Source organism: Silurus meridionalis, chromosome 24 (assembly GCF_014805685.1).
Source record: "Silurus meridionalis isolate SWU-2019-XX chromosome 24, ASM1480568v1, whole genome shotgun sequence".
NCBI classification, from domain to species: domain Eukaryota; kingdom Metazoa; phylum Chordata; class Actinopteri; order Siluriformes; family Siluridae; genus Silurus; species Silurus meridionalis.
In genome coordinates, this window is record NC_060907.1 from 18,665,402 (window position 1) to 18,680,270 (window position 14,869).

At 36.5% G+C, this 14,869-nt stretch overlaps 1 protein-coding gene across 3 annotated transcripts in view; it reads left to right on the forward strand.

The window, feature by feature from the left end:
- The first annotated feature begins 8,474 nt into the window (after window positions 1-8,474).
- The window catches only part of radil (Ras association and DIL domains), a 29,218-nt gene continuing 22,823 nt past the window's right edge, over window positions 8,475-14,869 (forward strand). The window contains exons 1-2 of one of the 3 annotated variants that reach the window (XM_046837809.1): window positions 8,475-8,726; window positions 14,200-14,767. In XM_046837809.1, the coding sequence (XP_046693765.1) occupies window positions 14,233-14,767 (535 nt within the window). In that variant the 5' untranslated portion in view covers window positions 8,475-8,726; window positions 14,200-14,232. The remainder of the gene's footprint in view (window positions 8,727-14,199; window positions 14,768-14,869) is intronic. The other 2 variants (XM_046837810.1, XM_046837811.1) reach the window with 2 other exon arrangements.

The window sequence follows — 14,869 nt, forward strand, 5'->3', positions numbered from 1 at the left end:
TGTCTATGATGCACACAATCATGTCTGTTTTAAAAATTTTAAAGGAGGGTACTGGATAAACCCATACATTAAAAACAAGGCAACAGCTAAAAAAAAAAAAAAGTCCTCACATTTCAGGTCTTTTCCCTGGAAATTCTGCTTAAACCTGGCAACCCTGGTTAATACTATTACCCCTCTGTATGCGTCTTGTTAATGACTAGAAATGACCTGCTCTATGAAACAAACCACTCGAAATGAACTACAAGCTGGATATCTCTATGTGGTCGACACTCTGCCTTTTACAGGGATAAAAATTCATTATAGAGTAACCTCAAGTGTCATAGCCCCTTGATTTTATTTTGTCAAACGATATTATTATGAATCTACACTGTTGAGACTGACGTGCGTGCTATAAAGTGCAATCGGTGTCAAGAAAAATGACACTTGTTAGGCTAGTAACAGAAAAAATAACGTTGATTTTGGATGTTTCAGTACTGTTTTTTTGATCACGCCCTTGCTGATTTCCACTTGGCTGGAATGTACTCAGGGGAACCACAGCCAGACGGGCTAGACAATAGATTTCATGAATGTAAGCATTTGGACATTAAGATATAAGTTTCCCAGTCACGATCTGTATCTGTATAAAGCTTCAAATAGCAATAATTTGTTTTGAAATTGATCAACTATATTAATAAAAAAAAAGCTCAGAATTTCTTACTTCTGATTAAAAAAATAGACAGAAATCACTTCCTCGAGTTGCAGCTAGTAATATGAGCTAGCTTGTTTCTAACAAAACACACGCTTTCATGGTGGCCATGTTTACAACCTACTTCATAGCTCGATCATACTGCCCAAAGAAAAAAAATCACCTCATTCAGAGTGTACACTTAAAACTAGAATGAAGTGTTCACATGTGATTACATTCGTATTTTAAATATTAATGTAACTCGGGTGCTAGGCGGCCAAGAACCTCTCTAGTAACGTCTATTCAGGCGTATGGCTAATATGTTAGCGGACATGACAAGGGCGTGATCAAATTTGTTACGTAAAATATCAGCGTACACTGCATTAAAACCGCTACGGGAACGTAAGCCAGTGCAGCCTGCAGTAAAATACACGTTTTCAGCCTTCACCAAACATGAATTTCATGTATTCATCTTACAGTATTGCTGTATTTATCCAAATGTTTACATGATGAGGTCTTTACAGAAGGTAGACTATATGAAAACATTTTAGTTGTTTTTTTTTGTTTGTTTGTTTTTTTTACTTGTGGCCAGTATTAGCATTAATTGCTGTGGATCGTCATCTTTTAAGTATATAATCGAAAAAGTAACAATTCGTTCCTGATATGATCCAATAAGATTTACAACGAGTCCAGGGGAAGCCCAATAGGTCGGTCGTGATGATCTACCAATCAATCGTGAGGCAATGCTGGGAGATCGCTCGCCGTTTTATAATTGAATAAATTGCTACATTACTGATAATCAATAATAATGAATAGTAAAAACTCAACTAACAATTCACGAGAAGAACACACTTATGCCTACCTCAGGCTGAGGACAATTTTCAACAGAACACAGCTCCCAGCAGAACCTACTGTATTTATAGTGCCTGTCAAAAATGTGGAAACACCTGGTCTTTTATTTGTCATTTCTGGCTCTAAGAGAAGAACTTGTTAAAGATGGAGGGTTTTTTTTGGAGCAGGATAGGCTGGAGACTTAAATAAATCCAGAACCAACATGGCTCCCATTACATTCCATACTTCAACACCATCCAATTTCATCTGGACTGCGGCTCATTGGAACCGACTTCACAATACAACAAGACAACAAGCCGACGTGTACGTAGCTTTATTGAGAGCAAACAATCGTCTGGAGTGTAATCTATCATGGAATTACCTGCCCAGTCACCGCACCTAAATCCTATTGAACTGCTCTGGGATGAACTGGATCGTAAGGAAATTTCCGATAACTGAAGAACAACAAGTTTTCCAAGAGCCACGGCAAAGTATTTCAGCTGAATGTTGGGAAAAACAACTGTCAGGATACCAAGAGTGTGCAAAGCTGTTATTCATAAAAGGAGGATGTTACAAGGAGAATAAAGTGGAACATCTGGACATTTATAGATTTGTTTGGTCAAAGTAAATCTTTATACCTTTACACAACCGAGTTTTTTTGCATACAAAAAAGACAAAAACAATTTTTTAATTTTTTTTGCAAACAAAAAGAACACTTGCATTTCTCTGAAGAACCATAAATGACGAGGTGTTTCCAAACTTTTCACAGGTGATTTCACAAATCTTTTTCGCGTAGATCGTCACTCACGTGGGCACCCACTTTTGCATTTTTGAAGCAAATGAAGATCTAAAGGATCTAAAGAATGGAAACTCCCCACCATTTTAGTTACATCTTTTCCTCTTTTAGACTCAAAACTGAATCTTTCTTTTTTCCCCAGACCGCCACAAAAATGTAAAATATGCCATAGGTTTTTAATGTGCCATTTCCAAATGTTTAAAAAACAAAAGAGCGAGGGATTTCTTTTGTATGATCGTTTACTCCAGGCTGTTTGCAGTAACAGCTGTATTAATAGCATCACTCGTCTGGGTGGATTCTTTCATTTCAGTGTGGTGTCTGTGGGACCTGCCAAAAGTGCTTTGAGCTTCAGTCTAATACAGAAAAAGTCAGAGTTTCGTCTCTCTCTTTATTTTTCTCCAATCTGTCCTCTCTGCCCCATTTAGTGTTGATTAACAAGGGTCTAATACTTAACAGGCAACTTCTCAGGACCCCCAGTGATTACAATGATTAGTCAGACCACATGAAGTTTTTTGATTGGCTGAAGTGGCCAAAACATTGTTCTCAGGGTTTAACGCGTTGTCCGTTGCTATCACCATTTCTCTAAACATTCCACTGCCGTGCAGATACAAATAACAGTATGATTACAAATACAAAAATGTTAATAGATCAACTATGTATGTGACTGAACAGCTTTTTATCATTTGTTATATTACTATTATTATTGGTACAATTTCAAATGAATCTGTCGTGAATGTATTCGTTAAATAGCTAACAATTGCACATTTAGACTGAAATCGTCAAAATGTCAGGGAACTTTTGGGAGAAAAAAGTGAAGCATTTCTCAGAAAATGTCTCATTAATGTCGATATTGGCATTTTATGTCAATCAATAGGCCAGGGGTTAAAACAAAAAACAAACCAAGCTTTTGTTTAAGGCATATACACAATACAGGCAAAGTTTGTGGACACCAGAGCATTAGATTGATCTGTGCTTTTTTTTTAAAGATTCAATTCCACTTTATTTGGGAAGGTGTTTCACAAGATTTGACGAGGAAGCCTGGGGTGCAGTCAGCATTCAATTCATCCCAGATGTGTTAAATAGGGTTGGAGCTTTATAGCAGGAGATCTTCCATTCCAACCCATGTAAAGCATATCTACATGGAGCTCACTTTGGTTTTGGTCTCCTAGTTCAAGTGAAGTGAAAATCCAAAGCATCCAAAGGCATCCTGTACAAATGTGTGCCTCCAATTTTGTGGTAACAGTTTGGAGAAGTAACTGCGTATGAGTGGAATTGGAAGGTGTCCCAATACTTTTGTCATTTCAGTGTAGTATAGATTAGGCTTGTGTAATATTGTTTTTCTTTCCTGCAGCTGTGTAGTCAGGAACAGCTTGATGGTAGGGCCAAGTGCACACACAAACATCACTGGATCTGTTGTATACCAGTGTAATATTGTGTAGGAACAATGAAATTGCATTGCACAAGCCTAATATATATAATATAATACTGTCTGTCTTTTCGAAATATATTTGCTATATTTACTTTTTTTAATTGGGGGTCACATAAAACGCTCCAAATGTGATTATCTAAGCTCATTCTTTTTAAATAACAAAAGAAAATATGTGCTTAAAAATAAGATGTTGAAACAGTACAGTGTCATGGCCAATATTAATGGAAAATACTGCCATTGAAGTCCCAATGTAAACATAGTGTTACTCATTGTGTTTCCACCACTGTTGCCTCCTGCTCAAGTTTGTATAAAATGACACTTTATATGAATGTTTATTGTTCCCTTACAACTTTACTGATCTAAAATCTCACAATCTTTTCATTTTATTTCCTTTTGTTAGTTCTAGAAGTAGTTTTCATAGCTATACCAGTGTTCAGTTCATACATATACAGTTCCTGACAGAAGTTTGAAAACACCGAGTGTTTTAGGGTTTCTGAGACACAAGCATGTTCCTTTTGTTTCTATGCAACAATCTAGGATGCAGACAACTGGAAGAAAGTTCTGGTCATAATTACATGACCAAGGGTCATGTGGCATAGAAACAAAAGGAACATGCATTTGTCTCTCAAAACCGATGAAAGACTAGGTGTTTCCAAACTTTTTTACAGGCTCTGTATATTAGAGCTATAAATCCAGATATCATCCAAAAAGTGGCATTGTTAGTAAAGAGGTTTTTTTTACAGAAATGCTGTGCAGTTTGCTGAGCTTTACAACAGTTATTTATCATGTATGAAAATATAATATAAAAAAAATCTTAAAATCTTTACCTAAAGAAACACTCTGACCTCAGTTTATAATATATATATATATATATATATATATATATATATATATATATATATATATATATATATATATATATATATCAGTGGCAGGCGGTCAGGTCCAGCAAATCCTTCTCTGCTGGTCTAAACACTATCAGAAGCGCTGACCTACATTTACAACCTAAATTCTAATATTTATTCCAGGAAATTGTATTAATTTATTTCCAACAATTTCTTCTCTTCGCTGCACTGCTTCCAGTACATGTATGTGGATGTCAGATTATTTGTCCAATCAGATTTCAGCCTCTATGTGCTGTCATGTCAATCTAATCTGCCCAGAGCCTTCAGAGTCAGTACTGCAGGCCTTTTTACTATTGTCTTCTTAAGAAAAAGCTCAATTTCTTTAAATAATCAGATTTCAGATTCGCCTCGCAGGGCAGCTCGCTGGCCCAGAAAGCATTTTTCCGTCCTCTTATTTGTTGGTCAGAGGGAAACTGTGTGTAGCTCTGCACACATTAATACATCTGAGTTTGACTTTTTATGCATACGGAGAAAGAGAAATTAATTTGGTCTTGGACATACTTAACAATACATTTTGAAGAAAAGCTAGACATGGTGAGGAGGTCGTCCAACCCTGAAGCTAGCTAGCGTGTCTCAGCCTGGGAAGGGTTTGTTCTCCACTTCCAGACCACTGAATACGAACGGTACCACTGGATTACAGCCTCTGGGGGGCGCTGCACATTATGAGTCTGCATCTCTGATGAGTAGGCTGGATTTTATTTGCATTTGAATGTTTTTGTCATGTTATTAGACAAATATTGATTCTGAACTGCTCCAGATGTTGTAGGTGCACAGTTGTGGTTGTAGTGTAGAGGTTTGGAGTCTTAACTGGGTTTCTTGCTTTAGTTAAATGGTTTTCACCCTCTATATGTATCTCTCTCTCTCTCTCTCTCTCTCTCTCTCTTTCTGTAATGCCACACGTTGTTATATTGCGTTCTTGTACAGTATTGATGGTTTCTATAATTGCGACGTGATAATAGTGGTATTAAGAGTTGGAGTTAAGTTCCCACTGAAGACCCAGGTACCAAATGCATAGCCTGCCACTGATATATATATATATATATATATATATATATATATATATATATATATATATATATATATATATATATAATAATTTTATATAGAATAAGTCAGTTTGACTAGGCTTTATAATTTGTTTATCAAAAAAAATGTTTGTTCACCAACAGTGTATCAGAAAACCATAAAGTGGTATTGTACTGTTTATTATTTATGTATTTATTTATTTAAATGGTGTTGTTGTTGTTGTTGTTGTTGTTTTAATTAGCATTTTTGATTTTGATACTTTTATCTTAATTATAGATCGTCTTTTAATTCTGGTTAGACAAGATAAACCAGAGACAAAATTCTTACACTAACAAACAACAGCTTTCACTGCCACACATATTGAAATGTCCGACTTAAAATAAAAAAGGAAGTGTTTTAATTGGACCTATTTTGGTTTTTCATTTGGTAATTGTGATTTTATTATTAGAAAAAAAGACACAGAAGAATTTCAGTAAATAAATATTGACCCCTATTGTACATGCCTTATCACTTAATCCTAATCCAGGCCTTAATAGAAATCTGGATCATTTCTGTATAAATCTGTGAGATTGTTAAACCTTGGATTTGTGTTGAGACATATATCGTGGAGGTCATTGTAAATATCATTTGTGCCTTTTTCTGCTTTTAGCTCTTTATAGAGCAGGGTTTGTTGGATTCGTTTTTATTTTTTGGAGGTATTCTAAGCATTGTAAAGTCGGTCATCCTGCCAAATCTGCACATTATAAACATAACGAACATGATTTTCCGATTCGATTTGTGATTGTTACTTTACTGCAATGTTTGTATTTCTATTTCTGTGTGGACATTTTTATAAATCTTGTCATTGAGCAAAAATGCATTTCATGATGAAAACAAAAATGCCTCCTGTCATTATTTCTTCATTATCACCAAAAACACTGATTATTTCCCCATAATAGCACATCCAGAAGCATGTTTATGCTGCAGTGTTCACATAATAAATGACATGAGTTTTTTTTTTTATGCATTTAAAAAAAATTATTAAGCTACAATATGATGTAAATGCAGCAAATGCTATTGAACTTAAATAAAAAACTTCTGACCAATCAGATTTAAGAATTGAACATCGCTGCGGTATATTCCAGGAAAGCTGAATATTTAATACCTATTTTAAGCCAGCAGGGGGCACAAATTATTTTTACACTTGGGTAAAAAGACAGTAATAATATGAAAAAAGATCGTTTGAACCGTAAATACGGCAAATTTGTGAATGTTTACACAAATACAAAAATGTGTACTCATGGTCAAATGCTAGACGTTTTATTGATCCACAGGAAATCTCCATGTTTATATGAACAAAATGGTAATTTTCCCGCCCTGTGAGAAGATCTGTTCGTACACAAAAACTGATCATGTCGTTTTTTTTTAAGTTATTTTACGGATTTCGTAGGCCATAGAAAAGCAGGATAAACGGAACAAAACTGGGAATTAAAAGAAATCAAGGGGGAATTCGGTTCTGTTCTATTTTTGGATTGAAGGGTTTAATTGCTGTGCTGTTAAATTTGAGCTGCTGTTATATTCTCTCTTTATGATTCTCTCTTTCTTGCTCCATCTCTCTCTCGTTCTCTCTTTCTCTCACACACACTTTCGGTATATTTCAATTTTTTTCTATCTGAAGTGAGGCCTGTGTTTTTTCCATTCAGCACTCTCTCTGTCTCTCTTTCTATTTGTTTATTGCTGTTTCACTTTTCTGCTCGTTCTCTTCTCTCTATCCGTTTCTGTTTGTTCCTCCTTATTTTGTGTCTTTTTTATTCTGCCTGTCTCCTACTTTCTATTTGTAATTCACTCTATTACACTGTCTTTTTCTCTCTCTCTCTCTCTCTCTCTACTCTTTCTGCCTCTTTCTGTCCACACTGACACTGTGTGTGTGTTTAGGTTTGGTACGTGCGGGTTCAGTTTCAATAAGGTTAGGGGGAAGAAATGCAAATCCTAAAATTGGTTTTATTAATGCAGAGTTTATTATTATAAAAATGTGTAAACATCAACAGTTTACATTTTTACAACAATCAATAAAACTGGCACAAATACAATTTTAAACATTTGTTAGATCAAAATAGGTAATGTGGGTAATACTGAGTGTGTGTGTGTGTGTGTGTGTGTGTGTGTGTGTGTTTGTGTTTGATTTCTAAAGATATGTTCTACTTTACTCTTCTACTTATTTCCGAATACTTTAACAAATATCTCCAATCCTTCATTCATTTACCCATTCGATAAGTCAGCATTTTCTCCTTTTAAGAGAAAAATGTCGTAAAAATGCAGGAAGCGGCAGAAGTTTCACGTCTACGCAACACAAAGAATCTGAGTTTTACACTACAAACCGTATTTCTGGTCGCCACAATGACACTGTGCTAACTCTAGTTTCTTTTTCATACCTCTGCCATTGTTGTGTATGTTCTTAATAAAAATAATAATAATAATAATAATAATAATAATAATAATAACTTGCACTTGATACGTTAGTGAGGGAACTTTTTAAGGGAAGAGGGAAGATTTTTAACGATGTTGCACTCGGTGCACGTGTTTGGTATGTACCGTTACACCCCTGATTTATGACTAGAAATATACATTTTGTTATAAATATTGCAAAAGAAATAAATATCTACTGATTAAAAACAAGCGTACACAAAATCAACCCCAATCGTCCCCAAGGACTCCCTATACCCCCCCTCCCTCCCTCTTCGTCACTCCTCGGCTCTTTCCGTACACACTCGGCTCTTTCCGTACACACTCGGCTCTTTCCGTACACACTCGGCGCTCTGCCTCTCGGTCCTCACACTCGGCGCTCTGCCTCTCGGTCCTCACACGGCGGCGGCTGCCCCTGTGGAAACGGCGACTATAATACGGCGCTGTAATAAAAATTAAATATTAAAAAGGAGAAAATGAAGCGATAAAATGGTCGCCACGGTGCTTCTGGAGGACGGACCTAATTCCACAGAGCTCTAAAATGACACAGGCTGGAGAGAGTCCCACACCGCCGGAGCTCCAGCACCTCACCCGGCGGAGCGCATCGGAATGAAGCCGGCTACCGCAGTCAGTGTGAGTATTCACCGTGGTAAAGATTTACAGGGTCCCCTCAGGAACATCTTCACATTCAGGGAGTTTTGACTGAAGAGAAATAGACGAGTGAAGTCCAGTTAGCGCGGTGGCTACAAACTTTGTGTGTGTGGTAGAATATTAGCGCTTTCTTCCCAACACAGGACAGGTACAGCACACCAGACGCTGTCGCATTCCCTGACCTGGAACCGGACTCAGTTAGTGCTGGATTTTACACATTTTTCTTCAGTATTTTGTTTTAATTTTATGACATTTACAGACACAGTGTTTGGTCAGGGATCAGACTCTGACCCTTATTAACACACAAAGCCGATTACGGCTCACGAGCACGCGCAGGTCTTTTTTTTCTCTCTCTCTCTCGCCCCACGCGCTGCGTTGCCAATAGCGACAAGACCGCAGTGTGGAAGTGAATCCCCCTCGCGCGCACGCGCACGCACGTGCCCGTCATTTTCAAATATATATATAAATAAAATAAAAAGATGAACGGTCAAATTGTTTCATTTTGTTCCTCACGAGACTAAACGAAATGAGCAGATGATGCAGAAGATGAAGGTGATGCAGGCGAATCAGATGAAGCAGGTGATGCAGGGGAAACAGGTGATGCAGATGAATGTGAAGCAGGTGATGCAGATGAAGCAGGTGGAGCAGTTGACCTTGAAAGATTTTTATCTCTTGCACCAAACGTTTTATCAAAGTATTGTTAGAGTTACATCAAAAGGATGTTGATGTAGTTAATGCAGTTAAAACGGGTAATGCAGTTAATGCAGATGAGGAGGGTGATGCAGATGCAGCAGGTGATGCATTTGAAGCAGGTGATGCAGGTGATGCAGACAAAGCAGGTGATGCAGATGATGCATTTGAAGCAGGTAATGCAGACGAAGCAGGTGATGCAGTTGAAACAGGTGATGCAGACGAAGCAGGTGATGCAGTTGAAACAGGTGATGCAGATGAAGCAGGTGATGCAGATGAAGCAGGTGATGCAGATGAAGCAGCAAAATCAGGTGATGGGGATGATGGAAGTTAATCCAGTTGAGAGAGAGAGAGAGGGGTTTAGGGCAGTGTCCAAAATACAAGTTGCAGTAAATTCACGGCTGCTGTGTTCTTTTACCCTACAAATTAGTGCACTAGTGTAAGATTTTGGACAAACCGGCTTCCAACTCAGGAGCAGATGGTCACTGCGCAAAAAATCTATCTATCTATCTATCTATCTATCTATCTATCTATCTATCTATCTATCTATCTATCTATCTATCTATCTATCTATCTATCTATCTATCTATCTGACTGTCTGTTTTTATCTATCTATCTATCTATCTATCTATCTATCTATCTATCTATCTATCTATCTATCTATCTATCTATCTATCTATCTATCTGACTGTTTGTTTTTATCTATCTATCTATCTATCTATCTATCTATCTATCTATCTATCTATCTATCTATCTATCTATCTATCTATCTATCTATCAGGCATCTATCTATCTGTCTATCTATCTATCTATCTATCTATCTATCTATCTATCTATCTATCTATCTATCTATCTATCTATCTATATCTATCTATCTATCTATCAGGCATCTATCTGACTGTTTGTTTTATCTATCTATCTATCTATCTATCTATCTATCTATCTATCTATCTATCTATCTATCTATCTATCTATCTATCTGACTGGTTGTTTTATCTATCTATCTATCTATCTATCTATCTATCTATCTATCTATCTATCTATCTATCTATCTATCTATCTATCTATCTATCTGACTTTGTTTTATCTATCTATCTATCTATCTATCTATCTATCTACTCTGTCTGTCTGTCTGTCTATCTATCTATCTATCTATCTATCTATCTATCTATCTATCTATCTATCTATCTATCTATCTATCTACTCTGTCTGTCTGTATGTCTGTCTGTCTATCTATCTATCAGGCATCTATCTATCTGACTGTTTGTTTTATCTATCTATCTATCTATCTATCTATCTATATCTATCTATCTATCTATCTATCTATCTATCTATCTGACTTTGTTTTATCTATCTATCTATCTATCTTATCTATCTATCTATCTATCTATCTATCTATCTATCTATCTACTCTGTCTGTCTGTCTGTCTGTCTGTCTATCTATCTATCTACTCTGTCTATCTATCTATCTATCTATCTATCTATCTATCTATCTATCTATCTATCTATCTATCTATCTATCTACTCTGTCTATCTATCTATCTATCTATCTATCTATCTATCTATCTATCTATCTATCTATCTATCTATCTACTCTGTCTGTCTGTCTGTCTGTCTGTCTGTCTATCTATCTATCTATCTATCTATCTATCTACTCTGTCTATCTATCTATCTATCTATCTATCTATCTATCTATCTATCTATCTATCTACTCTGTCTGTCTGTCTGTCTGTCTGTCTGTCTGTCTACTCTGTCTATCTATCTATCTATCTATCTATCTATCTATCTATCTATCTATCTATCTATCTATCTATCTATCTACTCTGTCTGTCTGTATGTCTGTCTGTCTATCTATCTATCAGGCATCTATCTATCTGACTGTTTGTTTTATCTATCTATCTATCTATCTATCTATCTATATCTATCTATCTATCTATCTATCTATCTATCTATCTGACTTTGTTTTATCTATCTATCTATCTATCTTATCTATCTATCTATCTATCTATCTATCTATCTATCTATCTACTCTGTCTGTCTGTCTGTCTGTCTGTCTATCTATCTATCTACTCTGTCTATCTATCTATCTATCTATCTATCTATCTATCTATCTATCTATCTATCTATCTATCTATCTATCTACTCTGTCTATCTATCTATCTATCTATCTATCTATCTATCTATCTATCTATCTATCTATCTATCTATCTACTCTGTCTGTCTGTCTGTCTGTCTGTCTGTCTATCTATCTATCTATCTATCTATCTATCTACTCTGTCTATCTATCTATCTATCTATCTATCTATCTATCTATCTATCTATCTATCTACTCTGTCTGTCTGTCTGTCTGTCTGTCTGTCTGTCTACTCTGTCTATCTATCTATCTATCTATCTATCTATCTATCTATCTATCTATCTATCTATCTATCTATCTATCTATTTACTCTGTCTGCCTGTCTGTCTGTTTTGATGGTTCAGGTTATTATGGCAGTTATAAAATGCAGATAAACTCCCAGACAATTATTTGTAGTGGATTTGATTTGATTTGTTATTTCTGTTCATTGCTCACACATCAGTATAAGACGGTTTGTGAGTTATGTTATAGGTTGTGGGTTTGTTATGTATGATTCATTAAGAAAATAAAAACACGTGTGTGTTTCTTGCTACACTTCAGACAGAATAAACATTTAGAATGAATGATAAAAATCTCATTTTCTGCTGATGTGTGATTTAAAAAAACACTACTATAATATCTTGTTTGAATGAATTAAATAATAAATCGTGTTTAATATTGGTGTGTCTGTTCTTTTTTTTTTGTCCTTATCACACATGTGCATGTTTTCTTCTATCAGACAAGAAGCTGAGAGAAATGTATGTAAGAGAGTGAAGTGAATTCTGTGTCCAACGGCTCTATTATCCTCAAACACGTAGTTTCCATTAGACAGTTTTCCATCAAATACTTGGCAATATCTCTGTTTGCTTTTAGACAGGCCCATCCTGTCTCCTGGTGGTGTGTGTGTGTGTGTGTGTGTGTGTGTGTGTGTGTGTGTGTGTGTGTGTGTGTGTGTCTATAAACACATGTAAGTCATTTATTTTTATATATCAATGAATGACACTCATCTCCCACTCTGTGAGATCTATCTATCTATCCATCTATCTGAATGGATGAAACAGTTGTTTGAAAACTCACTGATATATGCAGTTAATCTGTCATTTATTAAATTTTGTTTTAAACTATATTTTAAAAGAGTTATTAGTCACCATGTGTATAATGTGTTTACAGTTTTTTCTCAGTTGCTTTGGTGTGTTTCTCAGATATAAGATTTTCAAAACTACTTATTTAACCTCCACATCATTTAGTCACTTGTGCACATCATAAAAACATTTCTTGTTGCTTTGAATCAAATTGCAAATACTTTTGTACATTCTTTAAATTGATTGTGTACAAGTGTCTGCTGTTTCCTACATTATCAGTTGTTTATATCATGTTGATCAAAATATATTATACTGGTTTCACCTAAATAGTCTTAACCTCCAAAACAAGGATCAGTTCATTGCGCAAGTCAAACGGTTAAACCAGTTGTCATCATCTGTCAAGCTTAAATTTATATTAAACTTTTTTTTGTAAATGTGCCTTGGATTGATGAATTGTGCAGATGAATCTTGAATTTCACTAATGAAGGCAAGTGTATGGCATCAGATCAATAATCAACTAGATTTCTGAAACAGTTCAAAGGTGAATCTCGTGAACTTTCAAATGGCAACAGATTTACATTTCCTGAAAATGGATGAACAACCAGGAAACACTATTACAGTACAGTAAAAAGTGTGAATCCTGTCAGGTCTTTTCCAATCAATATAAATCAAATATGCATTTAAATAAAATAATTTATGCTGCTGAAATTCATAGCTGCCAAACAGAAGGAAGTACAATTTTGTGTATTTTCAATCACTGTAATTTAAACCATAGTTTATATCAAGAAATACTGCAACTGTGCGCCGTCATACTGACAACACGACTAAACATTTTGATGATCGCGTTCGTAAACAATGACAAAAGGACTTTTCATTCTGATGAGAATGTCATGTTCATTGACACAAATACTTAATTTCGAGAGATGAACTAAGGATTTTGAGCAAAGTACAGGATTTTGCAAGAAATCCAATGTATTGTGCTACTTGTACAAATTGTATACACTTACTGGTTTGCAAATATTAAGGATGATTTGAGAAACGCTACAAAGAAAAACTAATAATAATAATATCCAGCCACCATTAAATCAAATGAGCCATACATAAGGCAGTACTAGCTGTTAGTCTTTAATGTTCATTGTTCTTGCAGCTAGCTTCGTGATTCACATCCGAGTCATACATTGTCACCTCTAATGAATCTGTAATGTTTTGGAAGTAAAGCCAAAGTAAAGACAATGTAGAACAGTGGTTCCCAGTCCTAGTCCTGACTAATCCCTAACCTTCACTACTACCACTACCACTGACCTTTCAAAATACTTGTTCATTGCAATATGAGTTGTTTTAAGATGGACAGAGACCTTCCGAGCTAGCAACTTTGCTTCCAACACACTTGGCTCTAATACCCAGTTTTTTTAAGACCTTGCTTCAGGTGTGTAGGATTAGGGCTGAAAACAAGATCTGCAAGACCTTAAGTATTTTTGAGCAAGGGCTAAGATCTATAAGACTGCAATTGAAAACCGCTCTTGATGATTGCTTCCTTGTTTAACCTTCATGTATCCTGTGGTTCTCTCAGTCCTAGTCTTTCTATCTGGAACGTTTTGGCACCATGTTCTACGGCTCCTCTTCAGCCAGCATGTCACTGCCCTCAAAGAGTCGCCTGAAGCGCCAGAGCCGCACCATCACACAGGTCCTGTACCGAACTCTGAGCTATCGGGACCGTCGCTCAGTCACCGACCTGCCCGAGCAAGTGCGGGATGATCCGGCAGAGCTATCCACACAGACCTCAGCTCCAGGTGTGCTCAAGATCTTCGGGGACGAAATCAGCGCTGGGGCTAACTACAAGAGTGTTTTGGCCACTCCGCGTTCCAGTGCGCAAGAACTTATTAAGGAGGCACTGGAGCGCTACTCTCTAAACAAAGGTTCAGCCAGCAGCTTTGTGCTCTGCGATGTGATCGGGAGGTTCGAGGGTGCCGAGCGGCACTGGAGGACAGAGTGCTTGCGGGCTCTGGGCAGCAACGAGAAGCCTCTCCTCCTGCAGGAGCTGTGGAAGCCAAGGGAAGGATTCGCGAGGCGCTTTGAGCTCAGGCGCAGGGCCGAAGTGGAGGAGCTGGCAGCTAAAGAGAAAGACACGGTAACTGCAGGTAACTGATATGTGTTAACAATATTAAAGCGCAGAGCATCTACAGGGCATTTTGCAAGAACAATCCAACAAATATTTCACTGCTTAAAAAGTTTCTAACTGC